Genomic DNA, 22,455 nt, shown 5'->3' on the forward strand with positions numbered 1-22,455 from the left:
TTTTTGAGAAATAGGAACGGATTGTCTACAACTTTCATCTTTTGAGTTTTGTGAGAAACAAGTTCCAAGAAGGTCAAAATAGACAGTATTCGTGAAGAACAAAAACTGAAAATATATATATATGTATATATTTGTGTTGATGTGACCCGGCCATGCATGGCCGGGTCGGGTTAGCTACCAGTGGGTCATAGGGTTTTTTTTTTCCCCTATCCTATTTATACTTGCTTTCCTTCCCCTGTTCGGTGTGCCTCCGCTGCACCCTCTGCACTCCCTCTAGTTCCCTCACCCTCTCTTCTCTTCCACAGCTTCCCTCGGATTCCCCTCTGCACTCCCACCCGTAGCCCCTGCTAGCCAACCAAACACCAGCAGACTCCAGCCGAGAGACCTGCTCTAGCCAGCACCAGTAGCCTCCCGTGAAGATCACACCAGCAGCCACCTTTGCAACTCCACCACTGCCAGCCGAGCACGGCCCCTGCCCAGCTCCTCTGCAAGCCCGAAGGCCCTCCTGCACAGCTGCTCGCTGGTACACCACTCCAGGGCTGCTCCAGACTCCGGCAAACACCACCAGAGGACACAGTTCCGAAGACCTGCTGTGCTGTCTTCCCTACAGCTGCTGCACAATCCCAACCCTCGGCTCTTCTCCAGCCGGCAACAGCTCCATGTGTTTCTCCCCTGTAGTTTTTCTCTCTCTCTCTCTCTCTCTCTCTCTCTCTCTCTCTCCTCTCTCTCTCTCTCTCTCTCTCCTCCTCTCTCTCTCTCTCTCTCTCTTTTATCTTTTCTCTCTCTTTCATCATTACTAATTAATCAGTTGAAATTTTGTTAACCTTTTATTTGAGTTTATTGTTATTTTTAGATTTTGAACATTATTTGGGGTGTTTCATAATTAGTGAAGTTTAATTGTTTTTTTTTTATTATTCTCTTTCGGTTAATTTTTTTTTCGTAGATTAGTTTAATATTCCAAGTTATTTAATTAATTTAATTAGGGTCGGTTTCGTCAAAGTTCATTTTTTTTTTCAGTTTTGCTAAAGTTCGTTTTTTTATTTTTTTTATTTTTCGGTATCATTCAAAGTTTAGATTTTTTTTTTATGTGTTTGCATTTTTGTTCGAGTTCTTGGTTTGAATTATTGATCCATATTAAAGGTTTGATTTATAGTGTGTGAGTTTGATTAAGTTTCCATTGCACGTTTTAAATTCTTATTTGTAGTTGCCATCTTTACTAATGCGTGTTTAGCTATTTCCTTAAGTAGACTAGGATTTCCATACTTGTTTTTTTTTTCTTTGCAAGCATAAGTGGCTAAGTTCGGTAACTCGGATTGTGGGTCGATGTCGTTTGCGTTCCATGGTTTATTAGTTTCCCTAAAATATTATTGCTAACCTTTTATTTGGTCGAAACCGAAAATTTAAGGCGTCGTTGATAAATCGCTGGCTCTTATTTCTTGTTTTGTTGTTGACGTTGGGCACATCAAAACCTTGATTTAATCTAAGATTTTCATCAACTAATTTACACGACATTCGGTTGATGCTTAATGAGAGTTTGTATTTTCTTCCGTTTGGATGTGGCAAATTTACTCGAGCTTAGTAATAAAATTTCATCTTATTAATGCCTTGATTGGATTAACAAGAAAGAGGAGTAAGGCCTAGGGAATTAGTAGATGATGGAAGTAAGCAGACATTGACCCGTAATCCGAGTATTTGGTAAATTGTTTCAGTTAATCTGTTTAATTTGATTGCGTTAGTAGGTTTACATTTTTGGAGAATTGATAAAATTTCAGTTTCATTTTGATAGTTTACTCAAGCTTCTCTCACTTGGTTTACTGTTTTCAAAATCGTAAAAGACTAAAAAGATTTTCAAACCCTATTTGACAGCAACAGGAGTTCGCTAAACTTACATAAATACTTTGATACTTAGTGGTCCCTGTGGAATACGATCCTGGACTCATCCTTGATACAACTTGACACTTCTGCACTTGGAAGCATAACTCAGAATGAGTCAAGTTTTTGGCGCCGTTGTCGGGGATTAATTGGTGTCATCGAAGTGTTTCTCAAATTTCAGAGAGGTGTTTTAGAGCTGTGAACGTCTTCACAGCCTAGGTGATATCTACTTCCTCTCCTTTGACCTGTTTGCTTTTATTGCATTTATACTAAGTTTGTATGACTGGTTGGGCTAGAGATAACACATTTAGACTAGTCAAGACAGACTCATCCGTCTCATCATCGAGTGAACCTGTTTCACTTGAATCACTTGAATCACCATCTGACACGTGTAGCATCATGGCTAAAAATGAACCTCACGATATAGAGAACCCTAATAGGACACTCAGAGAATATTTGCAACCTGTTAGGACCAGCACCCCATCCTGCATTATTCTACCTTTGAATGCAAATGCTTTTCATTTTAAACCTAGGAAGATTCCATTGTTACCTCATTTTCATGGCATTGAATCTGAAAACCCATATTTGCATATTAAAGAGTTTGAAGAAGTTTGTGCCATATTCATGGATAGAATATGCACTGAAGAGGTAATAAGACTGAAATTGTTTCCCTTTTCTTTAAAAGATAAGGCAAAAACCTGGTTTTATTCCTTAAGGCCAAGATCCATTGGGACTTGGCAAGAAATGCAAACTGAGTTTTTAAAGAAATTTTTTCCCATGCAAAGAACTAATACTTTGAAAAGACAAATCATGAATTTTTTCCAAAAGGATGTGGAAACATTTTATCAGGGTTGGAAACGTTTCAAAGACCTTTTAAATGCATGTCCTCACCATGGGTATGAGAATTGGAGGGTCATCAGTTTTTTCTATGAGGGGTTGCAACCAAAGATGAGGCAATTTGTGGAAATAATGTGTAATGGTGAGTTTTCCAATAAAGAGCCTGAAGAAGTTTTTGACTATTTTGATTATTTGGCTGAAAACGCCCAATCTTGGGATGTCTCTAATGTGTATGATAAATTTGAAAAGCAAAAATGTATTAGTGGGGGTGGTAAGTATCAATTGGAAGAAGTTGATGATTTGAATGCTAGGCTTGCATTGATCTCCAAAATGTTAGATTCCATTGAGCTTAAGGAGGTAAATGAAATGCATGTTTTACCATCATCTTCTAAAAAATGCAGCATATGTGAGGATCTAGGGCATGCGACTGATGCATGTCCAACTATTCCTGCTTTTAAGGAAGTTTTTCTTGATCAGTCGAACTCGGTGTATATGGTTTCTGAGATTTCTTATGAACCTTATTCTGATACTTACAATGCAGGTTGTAGAAGTCATTCAAATTTCAGTTGGATGAATGACCAAGTGGAGCCATCTCCCCAAGAACAAAGTCAATACATTCCTTATGCAGCATCTGGCCAAGACTCGGGACCCTCTTACTTTGCAAATCAGCCTCCTCCGATGCAAAGAAGGGAAATGGAAGATTCCATACAGCAGCTAACCGTTAGCTTGCAACAGTTCATGGCAAGCCAAAATGTGATCAATTCTAAAACTTCTCAAGCCATCAACGAGATAAGCACTGAATTGACTAGGCTGAACACATTATTGAATGCTTTGGAGATAGATGAATCCCAATTTCAAGCCCAGCTAGATACTCAAGTACATATTGCAATCATGGAACCGTCATCCTATATTGAAGCAAATGTCAATGATTGCAATGCCGAAGCAAATCTCAGCTATGGTAAGGTGACTGGTGCACTAGATGAATAAGTTGAGTAGAATGGTGAGACTTTAACCTTCAAGAAATCAGGTACAAATTTTAATGTTGATGCTTCTAAAGATCCAAAGGTAATTGTTCCGAAAACTTTTCCTCAAAGGCCGGTTCTTAAAGAAGTATATTTCCTAGAAACTATACTGGATAAGGATCCTTTCTTGTTAAAACAAGAAAGACAATTTGAAAATGTGTTGTCTGATATTGTGGAAAGTATTGATTTATTCATAGATAACTTCTGTGCAGATAACAAAGTTGATGCATTATGATGACTCAAATTTGGAGATTCGCTAGTTCAATTTATAAATCTGCACCCACCAGACAAAATTCCTCCCGAGCCTCCTCCAGACACACTGTGACGTTTTTCTTTCCTTTGATTTCATTTTGTTTCATTCTATTTTATTTTGAGTTTATTGATAGGTACAATTTCCTTTAGTTCAGTTTTCCTTTTCCATTATATCTTCATCCAGGTACGCCCCCCTTTTCCCGTGCACAGTTTTTCTATTTCCCCTATGCTTTCACATTGAGGACAATGTTCTATTTTAGTTGGGGGGGTAAGCATTTGCATATGACACTATGCACGTATACGTACTGGATTTTATTTTAAAAAAAAAAAACACACACACACACACACACACAAAAAAGAACAAAAAAAAAACAAAAAAAAAAATCATCAAAAGATCACAAAGATCACAAAGAAGGAAAGAAAGAAAGGAAGAGTAGTGAGGAATTACATTGAATTATGCTATGCTTAACATTGACTTGTACCCTTCACATACCTACATATAACCTAAGAACTGCACACTTAAGTCATTTATACGTAGTTTCTCTTTCTATGATTTTATGACTCCATGAATAATCGATTGGTAGTACATTCGTGTTAATTTGGTTATATAATTTCCTGTATCTACATGCATCTCACGAGGCTAAATAAACATATTTACGTGATTCATTACACTTAGGGTTCCTTGTGAGCACTGAGAGAACACCCGTGGCGACTATGACACCTTGTGAGATATCATTGAACTATTTATCGTCCTTTTGAGCGTTAATATCAAATCAGAGTTCATGGAACTCAATTCTCTTTTTATGGATGATTCCTTTGTACACTAGTCTATGTTTTAATTTGCTAGCCTAGAGGTGACTTTTAGTGGGGAGATAGAAACCTAGGTCTTGTAGCCTACTCAATATGTGAAGGCTGAGCCACCCCTAAAGACAGACTTAGTTCACGGACCACTATTTGAACTCAATTCCTGTTGATGGTATGAAGATAACAAACGAAGTGTAATGATTGTCTTAAGTGTTCAAGAAAAGACAATAAATGAAGAACAAGTAGAAGAAAGGATAAGAGATAAAAATGCGCGTGAAATGAAATGCTAATGTCTGCTCCACAGAAATATCACAAAAAGTCAAGGACACAACACATGTTCTCTACGTACGAAGATTCTTCAACCAGTTAATGCCTCAGATGTGTTCACGACAAGTTTGTGAATAAGTTGATCTAGGGTGGTCTCAGTTGGATGTGGCGAGTAGGTGAGAAGATGCTAGGGTGAAGGACCCGACACCTCATTGATAGGCTGGATCCTTTCTAGACTAAATCACTCCATATACTTAGCGTTGTTCCCTTTAATATGTGGGATGTTTGATTGCAACACTCCTCCTCACATATAATGAGCGAACCCATTTCTTTCTTTTTGAGTGTTTTTTAGGGTATATCAATTAGGCCGAGTCAAAGCGACCGTTCTGTAGGTGTCCACTAGCGTCTTAGGTGTACTGAGTCACACACATCACACACACCTCGAGAGTTTACCTATTTATACTCGAACTTATATGATTGCATTAACTCTGAATGTGCCTCTGATTAACTTCATGTGAGTATACTGCTCTCAAATCACATATAAACGATGAAACTTGCATGAGTGATGTGCTTTGGAGTCATGTGCATTGAATATGAACGAGCTTGTGTGAAATTCAGTTATGTTCTTGTATGTGAAGTGGTATAGTTATGTCGCATGTGCATTGATTTCATGATCACCGGAGTATGTAGTTGTAGATACCACCCTAAGATTCATTCACGTCATTTGCTAGAGACTAGCAAAACGTTAGTAAGGGGGTGTGATTACGCGCCGAAACTGCGTAATTGGATGTTTTAACCCGGGCTTTACAGTTTATATTTTTAATTAAATGTCCAAAATTATCCAATATTTTAATAAAGTTCCAAAATTATCATTCTTGAGTTTTATTGTGCAATTTATGAATTTTTGGTAATTTTTTGTCGCAGGAAAAGTCCCGGGAGCCAATTCCGACACTTGTTCGTATTTTGTGCATAACTTTTCTATCCAAGCTCCGATCGAGACGACTCAAATTTTTGGAGAAAGAGGAACGGATTGTCTACAACTTTCATCTTTTGAGTTTTGTGAGAAATGGGCTCCAAGAAGGTAAAAATAGACCGTGTTTGTGAAGAACAAAAACTGAAAATATATATATATATATATATATATATGTATATATTTGTGTTGATGTGACCCGGCCATGCATGCCCCGGTCGAGTTAGCTACCAGAGGGTCATAGGGTTTTTTTTTTTTTCCCCTATCCTATTTATACTTGCTTTCCTTCCCCTATTCGGTGTGCCTCCGCTGCACCCTCTGCACTCCCTCTAGTTCCCTCACCCTCTCTTCTCTTCCACAGCTTCCCTTAGATTCCCCTCTGCACTCCCACCCACAGCCCCTACTAGCCAACCAAACACCAGCAGACTCCAGCCAAGAGACCTGCTCCAGCCAGCACCAGTAGCCTCCCGTGAAGACCACACCAGCAGCCACCTCTGCAACCCCACCACTGCCAGGCGAGCACAGCCCCTGCCCAGCTCCTCTGTAAGCCCGAAGGCCCTCCTGCACAGCTGCTTGCTGGTACGCCACTCCAGGGCTGCTCCAGACTCCGGCAAACACCACCAGAGGACACAGTTCTGAAGACCTGCTGTGCTGTCTTCCCTGCAGCTGCTGCACAATCCCAACCCTCGGCTCTTCTCCAGCCGACAGCAGCTCCATGTGTTTCTCCCCTGCAGTTTTTTTTTTTCTCTCTCTCTCTCTCTCTTTTATCTTTTCTCTTTCTTTCATCATTACTAATTAATCAGTTGAAATTTTGTTAACCTTTTATTTGAGTTTATTGTTATTTTTAGATTTTGAACATTATTTGGGGTGTTTCATGATTAGTGAAGTTTAATTGTTTTTTTTTTATTATTTTCTTTCGGTTAATTTTTTTTTTTCGTAGATTAGTTTAATATTCCAAGTTATTTAATTAATTTAATTAGGGTCGGTTTCGTCAAAGTTCATATTTTTTTTCAGTTTTGCTAAAGTTCGTATTTTTATTTTTTTTATTTTTCGGTATCATTCAAAGTTTAGATTTTTTTTTGATGTGTTTGCATTTTTGTTCGAGTTCTTGGTTTGAATTATTGATCCATATTAAAGGTTTGATTTATAGTGTGTGTGTGTGAGTTTGATTGAGTTTCCATTGCACGTTTTAAATCCTTATTTGTAGTTGCCATCTTTACTAATGCGTGTTTAGGTATTTCCTTAAGTAGACTAGGATTTCCATACTTGTTTTTTTTTTCTTTGCAAGCATGAGTGGCTAAGTTCGGTAACTCGGATTGTGGGTCGATGTCGTTTGCGTTCCATGGTTTATTAGTTTCCCTAAAATATTATTGCTAACCTTTTATTTGGTCGAAACCGAAAATTTAAGGCGTCGTTGATAAATCGCTGGCTCTTATTTCTTGTTTTGTTGTTGACGTTGGGCACATCAAAACCTTGATTTAATATAAGATTTTCATCAACTAATTTACACGACATTCGGTTGATGTTTAATGAGAGTTTGTATTTTCTTCTGTTTGGATGTGGCAAATTTACTCAAGCTTAGTAATAAAATTTCATCTTATTAATGCCTTGATTGGATTAACAAGAAGAGGAGTAAGGCCTAGGGAATTAGTAGATGATGGAAGCAAGCAGACATTGACCCGTAATCCGAGTATTTGGTAAATTGTTTCAGTTAATCTGTTTAATTTGATTGCGTTAGTAGGTTTACATTTTTGGAGAATTGATAAAATTTCAATTTCATTTTGATAGTTTACTCAAGCTTCTCTCACTTGGTTTACTGTTTTCAAAATCGTAAAAGACTAAAAAGATTTTCAAACCCTATTTAACAGCAACAGGAGTTCGCTAAACTTACATAAATACTTTGATACTCAGTGGTCCCTGTGGAATACGATCCTAGACTCATCCTTAATACAACTTGACACTTCTGCACTTGGAAGCATAACTCAGAACGAGTCAGACATATTTGACTTAAGATTTTGAAAATGCCCAATTCACCCTCCCCCTCTTGAGAATACACCATTCCTCACAAGACTGATGAGGATGATCTTAAAATAGGAAAGGGATTAGAAAAATTATCCATTAAGAATAATCAAGAAAAGAGCACAGAAATTAAAGAAACATCTATTAAAGGCAATCAAATAGAAAGTGAGCTTTAGTAATTACCTAAGGAATGAAAAATTGTAAAAAAAAAATAAAAAATCACTCTATAGATCAAATTATAGGTGAACCATCACGAGGTGTAGCCACCCAATCATCCCTTAGAAACATGTGCAGCCACATGACATTCTTGTATCAGGAAGAGCCCAAGAATATGAATGAGGCAATTGAGGATGAGTCTTGGGTGTATTTTATATAAGAAGAGTTAAACCAATTTGAGAGAAACAAAGTCTAGACCTTGGTTCCTAGACCAGATGATCATATTATCAGTGGAACAAAATGGGTCTATAGGAACACGAAAGATGAGAATGAAGTTGCAATTAGGAATAAAGTCAGACTAGTTGCCCAAGGTTATAATCATGAAGAAGGAATAGACTTTGAGGAAACCTATGCTTTTGTAGTTAGAATGGAAGTCATTTGAATCTTATTAGCATTTGCAGCTTTTAAGGATTTCAAATTATATCAAATGGATATTAAAAGTGCATTTCTAAATGGTTACATAAATGAGAAGGTATATGTGGAGCAACCTCCAGGCTTCAAAAATCATAAATTTTTAAATCATATTTTTAAACTAACTTAAGTCTTATAATGACTAAAACAAGCTCCTAGAGTTTGGTATGAAAGGTTGAGTGATTTTCTATTAAAAATAAATTGATAAAATTTTTAAAACCATAATATTTTTAAAATTTTTTTGCAAACAGATGAAAACTATCAATAAAAAATAGAAAAATAACCCTATGTTGGGACAGACTTTGAAAATGGATAAAATGAAACACAACATTGTATTGAAATTTGTCCAAATCTACTTTAATCCATATCCAAGATTTGATGAAATTTAGGCTCCAAAATGTAATAAAAACGCGTTTTCATAATCCATTTTTCGATTGTACAGAAATGAAAATAGAAAAATAAAATAAAAATAATATTAAATAAATCCTCAATTTTTGAAAATAATACTAACCGACTAGTTTTTTAGGATGTATAAGTTCACCCTCATAACTTTGGAAACTTTTATTAGGTTTTAATGCAAATGAGCTTTTAATATTGTTTCAAGTGATTAATGTTTTGGTTTTCACTTTTCAGGTTTTGTTAGGACCCAACCTTAATGCAAAGAGTCAAACTTAACCGTTTATTAATGTATTTCTTTTAGGTTCAATTAAATAGAGACATTCTGCTAAGGCTAATTTTGTCAGCCGCATTTAAACCAAAGAACAAGTAGAACATGAGGAAAAAAGAAAGAAAGGGTATTTAAAGTCATTCAATATTTTAGAATAAAAATTAAATAAATTGTAAAATACAATGAATGCATATCTTAAATAATAAACTTGAAAATAGGTCTAATTGTTTAAACACAATATATATTTAAAATGCGATTACGCTCTCTTGTTAAAAAACTAGTTCTGCTTTTCTTTTTGAGATTGATAAGTTTTGTAATATGTGACTTTTATTAAGTGGAACACCCACTCCTCTCCATTTTTGGCATCAATTTTTTTATGGTATTGGGATATTTAAAGAATTTTTCTAATACTTATGTATGGTTAAAATTAATATAAATACATATGATGTAACCCTACTTTTGATATAGTGAAATTCAACGGTCGCTCGTTCCTGTGGATGTAAGCATACTGCCGAATCACGTTAAATCCGTGTGTTTTCCGTATTATTCATCATAAGTGTCGCACGTTTCACAACATTAAGTTATTATTATATCTGCATAAAAAAAAAAGAAGATGTTATATTGATGTAATATGATTCTAATATATAATAATTTTAAATTATTTTTAAAATATAACACAAATTTAGGCTGACTTTGGCTTTTATAAAAAGAAACTTTTGGAAAAAAAAAAAAAAGTTGATTTGGATTTTTGTGTCATCATGAAAAAAAAAAAGAACAACCAAAAAGAAGATATTGATCTTGAGTGTTTGACAAAAATTTAAAATATTTTGAATTGATTAACATAAATGAACTTTGCGATAGCCTAGATCTAGTGCTCGGATCATCCTAGAACACTATTTATTATCGGGAAGCCTGTTATTTTCAAACATGCTGCATCCAACTTTTTATTTGAAAATGAAAAATATTTAAACCTAATCAAATACCTATACTTATAGGTTTTGAGCTTTTGAAAATTACATTATAACTGTAGTTATGGCATTGAAAGTTTATACCAAAATCTTTTGAACTTTGGAAAAACTCTAAAAATGAAACGACAAAAAAAAAAAAAAACAAATATGAATAGATATTCTTTAAAAATATAAATAAAATACAATTTTAGTGCCTGCTGGTATCACGGGGACTGCTAATACGATGTAAAGCCAAGACAAACACAGCCTCTCTCTCTCTCTCTCTATGATAATTTTCTTTCCCTTATGTTGGACGGAATCCTGCTTTGAAAAATCAACTTCCTTTGTTTTCTCGCTTTCATCTGAAGTTTTTGAAAACATGACATATTGACACTTCAACAGTTTCATTTTCGCCGAACGCCTCATTTCACCATAATCTAATATTGACTTGTTATTCTTCTGATCTCTTCTTATGTCTTCATCCCATCATATCAAGTTTCAGATATCCTCCTCTGTTGTAGCTCCTTTAATTTTATGCATGAATCTCACGCTGCCAGTACTGCTGATACGCCCTTTGCAGCAGATCCCATTCGATAACACTCTCCCTAGCTTTTTAATTTCCTTCTAACTTCAAATTTAAACTGGGTTCTATTTGTTGAGCTATCAGGTGCTATCTGGTGGTGATGTATAGATAAAATATTATATTCGAGTAATTTGAAAACACCTGTTTAATCCTGAATGAGGATGGCAAAAGCTTCTTCAGCATCCTTTTGGGGTAGTCGCGGTTGGATTCTGATTTCTGCAGTGAGTTTAGCACTTCTGGTGGCTTTTTCAAGAGCATACTTTAGAGAGGGGCAGTTCAGCACAAATGCCCAGGACTTGCACTTCTCATCAAGCAAAAGAGTTGTATCCAAAGGGCCTGGCCACCCTCCTGTTTTAGCCTATTGGATTTTGGGTACCAGTGGTGATGGTAAGAAGATACTGAGGCTGCTGAAGGCAGTTTACCATCCAAGAAACCAGTACCTTCTGCAGCTTGATGCCGAGTCTCCGGACAACGAAAGGAGGGACTTGGCGCTTTCGGTTCAATCCGAAAGAGTGTTCGAAGCCTTCGGAAATGTGGATGTTGTCGGCCAGATTTACGCCCTTAACCGGATGGGGTCATCGGCTCTTGGGGCTGTGCTTCATGCTGCTGCACTGCTGCTGAAGATCAGTGGGGATTGGGATTGGTTCATCACTCTAAGCGCATCAGATTATCCGCTTATGACCCAAGATGGTAAAGTTGCAATACTACTTCCTTTCTCAGCAATCAATATATGTATATATGAACTTATTCATTGTTCAAGAAGATCACTGCAATTTAGATGGCAGCATATATACAAAAGATATGCAAGTTCCGGGACTGATCCTGCTCAAGACTCTTCTCTGTATGCAGATCTACTCCATGCCTTCACTTTCTTGCCAAGAGATCTGAACTTTATCCATTTCACCAACACAAGCCAGAAGGAGTAAGCAGTATGCTCTTTGATGCTTTTCATGTATATTTCTTTTTATTTTTTCTTCTTGGAGGAGAAAAGTTAAGTTTACCAGTTAATTAGCACAGCGTTTGGGAGCGTGGAGTCTTAAGTAAATTGAGAGGAATTGGATGAAACTCAATAGAGTTTTGTGTTGCGTTTTCTCCAAATCCAAGGCTTGAAATCCATAATCTCAAATGCAGTATGTACAATGACAAGGTGTGGAGCAGATTGCTGTATAAAGTGATTGAGGGGCTTCCAAACATTTTTTGACCTAAACACTTTTGTTTTGAGAGCAGAACATTGTAGATAAACAGAGGATTATTGCTAAATGCCAATCTTGTTGTAGAGATAAGGTTTTAGTCATAAATGAGGAGTCCCGTTTCCCTGTAAATTCTCAAAGCAGACCACTTTTTATTTAGCTGTTTAAGAAGATCTGTTTTTTTAACTGGTAATTTAAATCTCTCCTTTTGAAGTCAATTGTATAATTTGTCCTGAATATACAGAGGAAACTGATATGGGCAGGCAGAAGATGAGCCAAATTGTCGTCGACCCAAGTCTTCATTTGCAAAAGAGCACTTCACTCTTTTATGCTGAAGAGACTCGAGAAATGCCTGACACTTTCGAGATTTTTGAAGGTTGGTTAGTTTCCTACAGAATTTCAATGGACTTAGTCTCACATGCCACTAACAACTATTCATGCTATAACAAAATATTCATGATTTGCAAGTTTGAATTCGGAGTTTAGCTACAATAAAGCTGAGAGTATAGATTTAACACAAAAAATGGTTGGGATTTTAGAAAGTGATGCAAGCTAAGCAAAAAGAAGGGTACAAAAATTGGTACATTCACAAATAACCTTGAGAAATTTAAAACTGCACAAGGTCCATATTGATTTTATTGGCATGATATAGAAAGCAAGAAGTGAATGATTCATATCATAGTGACTACTTGAAGAGCCAGATTCTATCAAGCCAAAAGCAAGATGGAATTAAGAGGACTTAACTAGGAAGTAGGAAAATATCAATATGACACAAGGAAACCAAGATATATATCAATCATATGATCATATGTTACATGAAAAAAAAAAAAAAATGAGAGGTTGATGTAAATAATTCTGTAGTTCTCTTCAAATTTTCTGAATATGATTCATTGTGTTGGTTCCTGCCTTCTTATATGATCAGGTTCGCCATGGGTGATTCTCAGTCGAGCTTTCATGGAATTCTGCATCCAAGGGTGGGATAACCTCCCTAGGAAACTCCTGATGTTCTTCAGCAATGTGGCTTCCCCTCTTGATTCCTACTTCCACACCGTCCTCTGCAATGCACCGGAGTTTCAAAATACCACAGTGAACAACAATTTAAGGTATATCATTTCGGATAATTCTAGGGATGGGGAATCTCATGTTGTAAAGATGTCACATTTTGATAAAACGGCAGCAAGTGGGGCAGTTTTTGCAAGGCCATTTCAAGAAGACGAGCCACTGCTACATAAGGTTGATATGAATGTCCTAAACCGCCCGCCTAATGGAATTGTGCCGGGAAAATGGTGCCATTATGGTGAAGTGATGAATAAAAGCAGAGAGAGTTCAAAGGGTCAAGAAGATTTCTGTTCAACTTGGGACAATATTGATGCTGTCAAGGCAGGGCCCTTTGGGACAAAGCTTCAAAATTCTTTGTCCAAGCTGGCTGCACAGGGTAGATTGAGAATTAGTCAGTGTCACTGAGTGGTTGATTAGAAATGGAAAATTTCCTGGATGGGTGAAGGTGAAGGAATTTTTTTTCTAACTAGAGCAACAAGTCATAAGAAATTCTTTTTGTAGTTTTTTGCATTTTGTACACATATTTCTACAGCATGATTTATTACTTTACAAAGGGAGATTAATGCTTAGGGCAGCCATGGTCTAATCTAACTAGCATGGATTGGATATGAGGTATATATATATTTTGTGGTGGAAGTTTCAGAGGGTTTGAACTTTGAAACTATTTCGATCGTGCTTGGAAGAGTAGGTTTGAGCAGCATCAGACAAGTATGTTCTTCTTCTGTTCTTCAATGAAAAAAGGCCAGAGAGTTTGCAGCCTCTCTATCGATATTTTTATGGGCCTTAGAGAGGTTATATTTTGCATCTTCATATTATCATCTGTATTGAAAATGTGGGAAAAGAGTCTTAAAGTTTAGAACTTTGTGATGTGATGTCTTACCTGATATTCACACTCCGAAGGCTTCACACTTTTTGCAAAGTTATTGAGATAAACTTTGAGACAAACTTTCAACTCTTTGGTGCATTTGCTGATGTTCATAGGCTGCGCATTATGCAGGGTCTTGCTGTGCTGTATTTTTTACATTTCAACAATGCTTGTTTTACTACAGCTCATTCACTTGTTCTCATTTTGAACTCAAGCACTGAGAATTGTGGTGGGTGACATTTGGTGCAAAAATTGTTCAAAAGGCCTCAAGAAAAATTGTAAATAGTCCTAGCAAGCTATTTAGAAAGAAAACAAGACCCATAAATTAGCAAAAAAACAGCTTGAATGAAATATTGGGCATTCATATCTCTTCTTCTTTGAATTAAGAATTGATATTGTATTGATCTTCCCAATTTTTTACCTTCAATGCTCTTTCTCTTCACCCTTTTTCCTTGTGAACTTATTAATCATTAAATTCATGTCATTGAAGATGATTACAACACACACACACGCACACACAATTTTGCATATTTCTTATTGTCTTGGAGTTCCAATAAATCCCATTTTTTTGCCAAAAAAACCAGCAATGGGATCCCTCCCTTAGGAGTTAGACAAAAGGGTAGAGAGAGTTTGGATTCAGGAATATAAAACAATGATGGTAAAATCACGTTTCAGAAGTAGTTTTGAACATCTTCCAACATCACTTTCATGTCATGTTTGGTTTGCAAAATGGAATGGGGTAGGAAAAGAATGCAATGAAAAATTTATGATACATGTATAGGGTGTACTCAATGTGTCCAAGACTATCTACATGTGTAAATTTGAATGGAAAGTATAAGGAAAATGAAGTCATAAATTTGATTTCATTCCTCTTGATGTCATTCCATTATATCAAGCTCCCACATTGAATGTGTACAAGGGAGATCTTTTGCTTTATAAGGATGTTTTTGACTCCAACTATGAGAGGTATCTTTTATAAGATAAAATCGTGAGGACAATAGGCCAAAGTAAACAATACCTCACTGGAGTTGGACCTAAGACCGTTACATTTGGTATTAGAGTCACACTTGGGGGGGGAGGTACTATAATGTGGGTGGATCCTATACGAAGGTGTACATCGTTGTAACGAGAGCATTAGAGATCAAACGGGGGAGCATGCCATAGTCCTACATCAGATGTGTACTAAGGAGATCTTGGGCTTATAAGGATGGTTTGGACTCCAATTATAAGAGGTGCCTTTTATAGGATAAAATAGTGAGACCAATGGGTTAAAGTGGACAATATCTCACCAAAGTTGAGCCCAATGGGTACGAAACAAGCCGTTAGGATTCAAGATAGCATGTAGTTTTGGATTTTGGAAATAGTCTCTCTAACAATTTGTAGATATTATTCTATGTTATTTGACAGTTATTCCAAATGTGCGATTACTCATTAGTCTTCATACTCGCATGAGATTCAAAACTATGAGAGGGTTTTATGGATTCAAACACATTTTTCCAAGAAGCAAACACCGCTACTGGGCTTACATTATATTTGAGTTTAGTTTTCCTTCCGCAATAGCTTACTAGTGAAGTTATTGTGAGAATTTTATGGACTTACATAGATTTTTTTAAAATATAAAACTTAAATTAAATTGGATATCAAATATAAGAGAGCATGAGTTAAAAAGAGTTATTGTAAAGTGATCACCATAATATTGTTATGGGTCTTAAAACACTAGTCCATGTGTTTGAGCCTTGTTTGAACAAGGAGCCCATGATGGGTAGGACTATTCCATGTGCCGATATATAAAAAACAGGGAGAGTTCCTGCCTTCACCCTAAGTCAAGTCTGATTCTCTAGCAAAGTCACATATCAAAGTAGGGAAGAAGGTAGTTGTATCTGTTGGGCTATAGTGGAGACGGTGCTAGCATTGATGAGCTGTAATGGAGACGGTGCCAGTATTGTTAAGCTGTAAAGATGGTTCCAGTATTGTTGAGCTATAATGGAGACGGTGTTAGCAATGTTAAGCTATAGTTCTAGCCACTATGCATTTGTTGATGTTCATAGGCTGCGCATTATGCAGGGTCTTGTTGTGCTGTATTTTTTTACATTTCAACAATGCTTGTTTTACTACAGCTCATTCACTTGTTCTCATTTTGAACTCGAGCATGAAAATTGTGGTGGGTGACATTTGATGCAAAAATTGTTCAAAGGGCCTCAAGACAAATTGTAAATAGTCCTAGCAAGCTATTTAGAAAGAAAACAAGACCCATAAATTAGCAAAAAAACAACTTGAATGACATATTGGGCATTCATATCTCTTCTTCTTTGAATTAAGAATTGATATTGTATTGATCTTCCCAAATTTTTCCCTTTAATGCTCTTTCTCTTCACCCTTTTTCCTTGTGAACTTATTAATCATTAAATTTATGTCATTGAAGATGATTACAACAAACACATGCACACACAATTTTGCATATTTCTTATTGTCTTGGAGTTCCAATAAATCCCATTTTTTGCCAAAAAAAACAGCAAATATATTTCTAAATATAACCAAGCACATGATTTAGGTAGGTCAATAATGCTACTGCATTTTAAACATAAGTTCATCAACGTTTGCAATGGGATCCCTCCCTTAGGAGTTAGACAAAAGGGTAGAGAGAGTTTGGACTCAGGAATATAAAACAATGATGGTAAAATTGCATTTCAGAAGTAGTTTTGAACATCTTCCAACATCACTTTCACGTCATGTTTGGCTTGCAAAATGGAATGGGGTAGGAAAAGAATGCAATGAAAAATTTATGATACATGTATAGGGTGTACTCAATGTGTCCAAGACCATCTACAAGTGTAAATTTGAATGGGAAGTAAAAGGAAAATGAAGTCATAAATTTGATTTCATTCCTCTTGATGTCATTCCATTATATCAAGGTCCCACATTGAATGTGTACAAGGGAGATCTTGTGCTTTATAAGGATGTTTTGGACTCCAACTATGAGAGATATCTTTTATAAGATAAAATCGTGAGGACAATAGACCAAAGTAGACAATACCTCACTGGAGTTGGACCTAAGACCATTGCATTTGGTATTAGAGTCACACTGGGGGGTGGGGTACTGTAATGTGGGTGGATCCTATACGAAGGTCTAAGTCGTTGTAACGAGAGCATTAGAGATCAGACGAGGGAGCATGCCACAGCCCTACATCAAATGTGTACTAAGGAGATCTTGGGCTTATAAGGATGGTTTGGGCTCCAATTATAAGAGGTGCCTTTTATAGGATAAAATAGTGAGACCAGTGGGTTAAAGTGGACAATATCTCACCAGAGTTGAGCCCAAGACTGTTACACATTACTAAGTATGAAATAAGCCATTAGAATTCAAGATAGCATGTAGTTTTGGATTTTGGAAATATTCTCTCTAACAATTTGTAGATATTATTCTATGTTATTTGAAAGCTATTCCAAATGTGCCATTACTCATTAGTCTTCATACTTGCATGAGATTCATAACTATGAGAGGGTTTTATGGATTCAAACACATTTTATCAAGAAGCAAACACCGCTTCTGGGCTTACATCATATTTGAATTTAGTTTTTCTTCTGCAATAGCTTACTAGTGAAGTTATTGTTAGAACTTTATGGACTTACATAGATTTTTTTTTTAAAATATAAAACTTGAATTAAATTGGATATCAGATATAAGAGAGCATGAATTAGAACGAGTTATTGTAAAGTGATCACCATAATATTGTTATGGGCCTTAAAACACTAATCCATGGAATAGTATTGTGTTTGAGCCTTGTTTGGGCAAGGAGCCCATGATGGGTAGGACTATTCCATGTGTCGATATATAAAAAACAAAGAGAGTTCCTGCCTTCACCCTAAGTCAAGTGTGATTCTCTATCAAAGTCACATATCAAAGTAGGGAAGAAGGTAGTTGTATCTGTTGAGCTGTAGTGGAGATGGTGCCAGCATTGATGAGCTGTAATGGAGACGGTGCTAGTATTGTTAAGTTGTAAAGATGGTGCCAGTATTGTTGAGCTATAATGGAGATAGTGCTAGCACTGTTAAGCTGTAGTTCTAGCCACCTCCACCAATTCCAACTCACCTTCATTGAATATCATCTCCACCTACCTTTTCTATCTATCCCCATCGATGGCTATATACATGCAGATGTGTGTGTGTGTAATATATGTGAGTGTAATTGAGTTGAATAAGGTGAGAGAGTGAGAGATGCAAAAGAGAGAGAGTTTAGTTGAGTGGAGTGCAGTTGCCTCCTCCTCCTCCTCCTTGTATTTTTCTCCCAATTTTAGTGAAGATTGGTGTGCTCTATGGACGTAAGCTAGTTTGGGCCGAACCACATTAAATATTGGTGTTCATTTCTTTCTTGTGGTGTGATTGTTGCTCATCGATCCTCAACAATTGGTATCAGAGCAAGATTGGAGCAAAATCGCCATTGCCCGAAAATTCAAGTAGCTCAAAATCAAGTTTTGAGCACACTAGGGTGTTCCTCTCGATGAGACGAAGCCAACGGAGCAAACTAGAACTCAAACGGAGGCTCCACGAGTCCACATGTGCCCATATGTGCTTTTGGTAGTCCACCATCATCGCCATGTGCCTTCACACGTCACCAAGTCATTGACACATGACCTCACCCGCCTCACACGTGCTGGCTAGCCCACTGCGTGTGTACCTCATGCACCTATTGCAGCTTGAAGAAGAACCTGACGTCAACGTGTCACCTCTCCTGCGGCAGTAGCCATGTCAGCTGCCACATCATCAACACATCAGCAGGCACCAGTCCACATCAGCACCACGTGTCATCCCAATCAGCATCCACATCAGCTGCTATGTCATCAACTGGGACCCATCAGTAGCCACATTAGCAAACGACGTCAGTGATGTTAAAGAAATATTCTGTTAAAAAGTGGATATTCTGTTAAGTTTAATGGAGGGTTGAATTTTTGACCAAAAAGTTTGACCAGGCTTTTTGGAGCCATTTTAGGTCCATTTTTCAGACGAGCCGAACCATTTTCAAGGTTTTCATCCGTTTTGGATCCAACCGTGCTGTCCATTTAAGAAAATTCCCTCTTTAGATAGGCAAATCAAGATGTCAAACAAAAAGAGCTCAAAGATTGAGATGTTTGGTGGCACCAATTTAGATTTTTGGAAGATGCAAATCGAGGACTACTTGTTTGGTAAGGAGTTGCACTTACCACTGAAGAAAAAGTCAGAATTTATGAAGGAGGATGAGCGGGAGTTGCTTGATCAGAAGCTCTCTCGGAGCTGTCAGGATCACGTTGGCAAAGTCTGTTTCCTTCAACATCAAACACATGACAACCACCAAATCACTTATGGATGCACTTTCCAACATGTATGAGCAGCCATCAGCCGCCAATAAGGTACATTTAATGAAATTGTTGTTTACCATGCATATGCCCATTGGTGAAAGTTTTAGTAAACATATGAACAATTTGAATGGGTTGTTTGATAAACTCACCTTAGTTGAAATCACGTTCGACAATGAAATCCGTGCTTTGTTGATTCTCAGTCAGTTGCCCGAGAGTTAGAAATATATCGTTATTGTGATTAGTAGCTCTGCAAGAAAATCAATGCTGAAGTATAATGAAATCATCAGCATGATTTTGATGGAAGATATTAGGATGCAGTCAAACAATGCTTCCACAACAAGTTCAGCCTTGAACGTGGAAAGTAGAGGGAAAGATTCATGGAAAGGAAACAGGCATGGGCGATCAAAAAATTGCTGTAGATCTAGGACTAGGCGGTCCAAATCTAGAAATCCCAAAGGTTCCTAGGGCACAAAGAATATTCAGTGCTAGAACTGTGGGAATACCGAACATTATAGGAATCAGTGCAAAGGTCCAAGGAAAGAATATGAGGCGAAGACAGAAGCAAATGTTTCTTCAGAAAAAGGTGATATGTTGATATGCTCTTTGGAGAGCAAGAAGAATTCTTGGGTCTTACACTCTAGAGCCTCATTTCATGCCACTTGCAATAGAGATTGCCTAGAGGAGTATACACTAGGTGACTATGATAAGGTATACCTTGGCAATGATTAACTTTGCGACATAGTCGGAAAAGGAATTATGAAGATCAAGATGAATGGGTCCGTATGGAAGCTGAAGGATGTCAGATATATTTCAAACTTGAGAAAGAACTTTATCTCAATTGGACAACTGGAAGATGAGGGATATACCATAATATTCATTGGCAATGAATGGAAGATATCAAAGGGTGCACTGATGATTGCACGTTGTAAGAAAAGTGGAACACTTTATGTGACCTCTAATGTCTGCATGTCTATTTCAGTTGCTACAGGAAATGATGATAGAAACATTTGGCACCAACGACTCGGTCACATAAGCAAGAAGGGAGTCAAAGTGATGCACTCAAAAGGGAAAATTGAGTGATCTACGGCCAGTAGAGATTGATATGTGCAAGGATTGCATACTCGGAAAATAGAAGAGGGTTAGTTTCTAGACATACACCAGTACTCCAAAGAAAGAGAGACTTGAACTAATCCTTTTAGACATATAGGGACTGACGATTGTCTCATCCACATGCTGAAGGAATTACTTCATGACATTTATCAACAATCATTCTTAGAAGGTATGAGTTTACTTTCTAAAATATAAATCAGATGTCTTTGATGCTTTCAAGATATGGAAAGCAATGGTAGAAAATGAAATTAGTTTAAAAATCAAAAAGTTGAGAACCGACAACGGTGGTGAGTATGAAGACACCAGGTTTAAGAAATTTTTCTATGAGCATGGTATTAGGATGGAAATAACTATGCCATGTCACACCCCGAACTCGAAAATGGGACCCAGGGGTGAATTAGTAGCCTAACCTGTCCCTGTATCATACAAAATACCATCGACACAGTACAATGAATGAGGGTCCGACCCCGTGGGGTTCCTAGACACTCTATACACATCCATATAAAACAGAATATACACAATAGAAAAAAGGTCTTTCTATACATACATGGTACCATACTAGAGTCTATACAAAAGGAGTCCAAACTCCATAGCATAAAATATACACCTGGTTGCCAACCATACCCCAAAATGACAACCCGAGAACAAAAGTCCTAGCACTTACCCAAGCGCTATCCGCAGTACACCGACCACTATGCTCCTACACCAAGAAGCTAGCTCCGGTTACCCAAAGGACCTAAAAAATATGTACGCACAACAGAGGTGAGACACCTCTCAGTAAGGAAGAATACAGGTTATATTGGTGTGTGACATATGACTGTTATCATGACATACTAACATGCATAGTTCAATAGCCAAAACCAATTCCAGTATTTTCACAAAACAAGCAATACAATCAGGTGTCGTCACACCCTTTAGCTCGAAGTCGGACTGTCTGGTGGTATTTCACACCTTTCAGTAAAAATCAGCAATCTGGTGATATTTCACACCCTTCGGCAAATGCCAACAGTCTGGTAATATTTCACACCCTTCGGCAAACGCCGGTGCCCCAAGTAACTTGGCATAGCATCAGTGTTGAACCGGTGTAGATCTGGTGTTCACACACCCTTTAGCTAGAAAGTTGGCCGATCTAGTAGTATTGCGCACTCTTCGGAAAAAGCCGGATTTTCAAACCTGGAACAATTCGAAACCCCGTTCCTATTTTACCAAAATACAACACATGCATTCTCATATAACCAAAAAAAAATCACACTTATTTGGTAATCTAAAATCATGATTTTCCAACTGTATACAGTTTAAACAAGTCAAGGCACGACTATCCTTATTACACAGTATAAATCACCATATACACATGGTTTTCCAACAAAACCAGGGATGCAGCTTGTCGCCTCCTTTTCCCAAAACTGTAATCATGAAAAACCCATAAATTTACCCATTAGATCCCCCCAAATGAGTAACCAAAACGCACATAGGACCGTGGACCACAATTCCACCGAGTTCGATTTCGAAAATAACCGATATAAACACAATTCCCCTTAGCTTTTCCCCAAATGGCAAATCTCGAACTCTAAGGCCCTTAAACAGCGAACCGAGTTCCAAAACCTACAACCCATAGTACAGAATATACTTATGACTCCATTCTCTACAAAACTATTGGAACAAAAACGAAAACCGAGCCTTACCTCAATTTTATGCCAAAACCCAAAAACAGCCGAACTGAAAATTTGATCTGTAAAACTTGTAGATAATCCTTCCACGATCCTCATGGTAACCTCAAATTAACGATTCTCGTTACGATTGACAAAGAAATCTAGAAAGATGGAGACCAAGTTTTAGTTTCTAGAGAGATAGAGAGATAAAATGAGATTTCTTAGCTGAGAAGTAATGGAAATATCTATTTATAGTACCCTTGACTCAGCCGTTCTCGACGACGTATTGCGTCCTCGTCGACTTTGTCGACAAGGCCTTATAGTCTTCTCGTTGATGAGATCATGACCTAAATTGACGAGCCTGGGATTTCCACATTTTCGA

At 37.2% G+C, this 22,455-nt stretch overlaps 1 protein-coding gene and 1 non-coding gene across 2 annotated transcripts; one reads left to right on the top strand and one right to left on the bottom strand.

Moving 5' to 3' along the window:
- Window positions 1-2,662: 2,662 nt before the first annotated feature.
- On the bottom strand, window positions 2,663-2,772 carry LOC131159035 (small nucleolar RNA R71). The gene has a single exon (XR_009137650.1). It is a non-coding gene; the product is annotated as a small nucleolar RNA R71 (small nucleolar RNA).
- A 7,741-nt stretch (window positions 2,773-10,513) lies between these two features.
- LOC131157628 (beta-glucuronosyltransferase GlcAT14A-like) lies at window positions 10,514-14,061 on the top strand. Its single transcript, XM_058111926.1, has 4 exons — window positions 10,514-11,557; window positions 11,717-11,789; window positions 12,321-12,433; window positions 12,980-14,061. The coding sequence occupies exons 1-4, from the start codon at window positions 11,023-11,025 to the stop codon at window positions 13,519-13,521; spliced, it is 1,263 nt and encodes a 420-aa protein (XP_057967909.1). The 5' UTR covers window positions 10,514-11,022; the 3' UTR covers window positions 13,522-14,061.
- Window positions 14,062-22,455: the final 8,394 nt, after the last annotated feature.

This window comes from Malania oleifera, chromosome 6 (genome assembly GCF_029873635.1).
Source record: "Malania oleifera isolate guangnan ecotype guangnan chromosome 6, ASM2987363v1, whole genome shotgun sequence".
Classification (NCBI taxonomy): Eukaryota; Viridiplantae; Streptophyta; class Magnoliopsida; order Santalales; family Ximeniaceae; genus Malania; species Malania oleifera.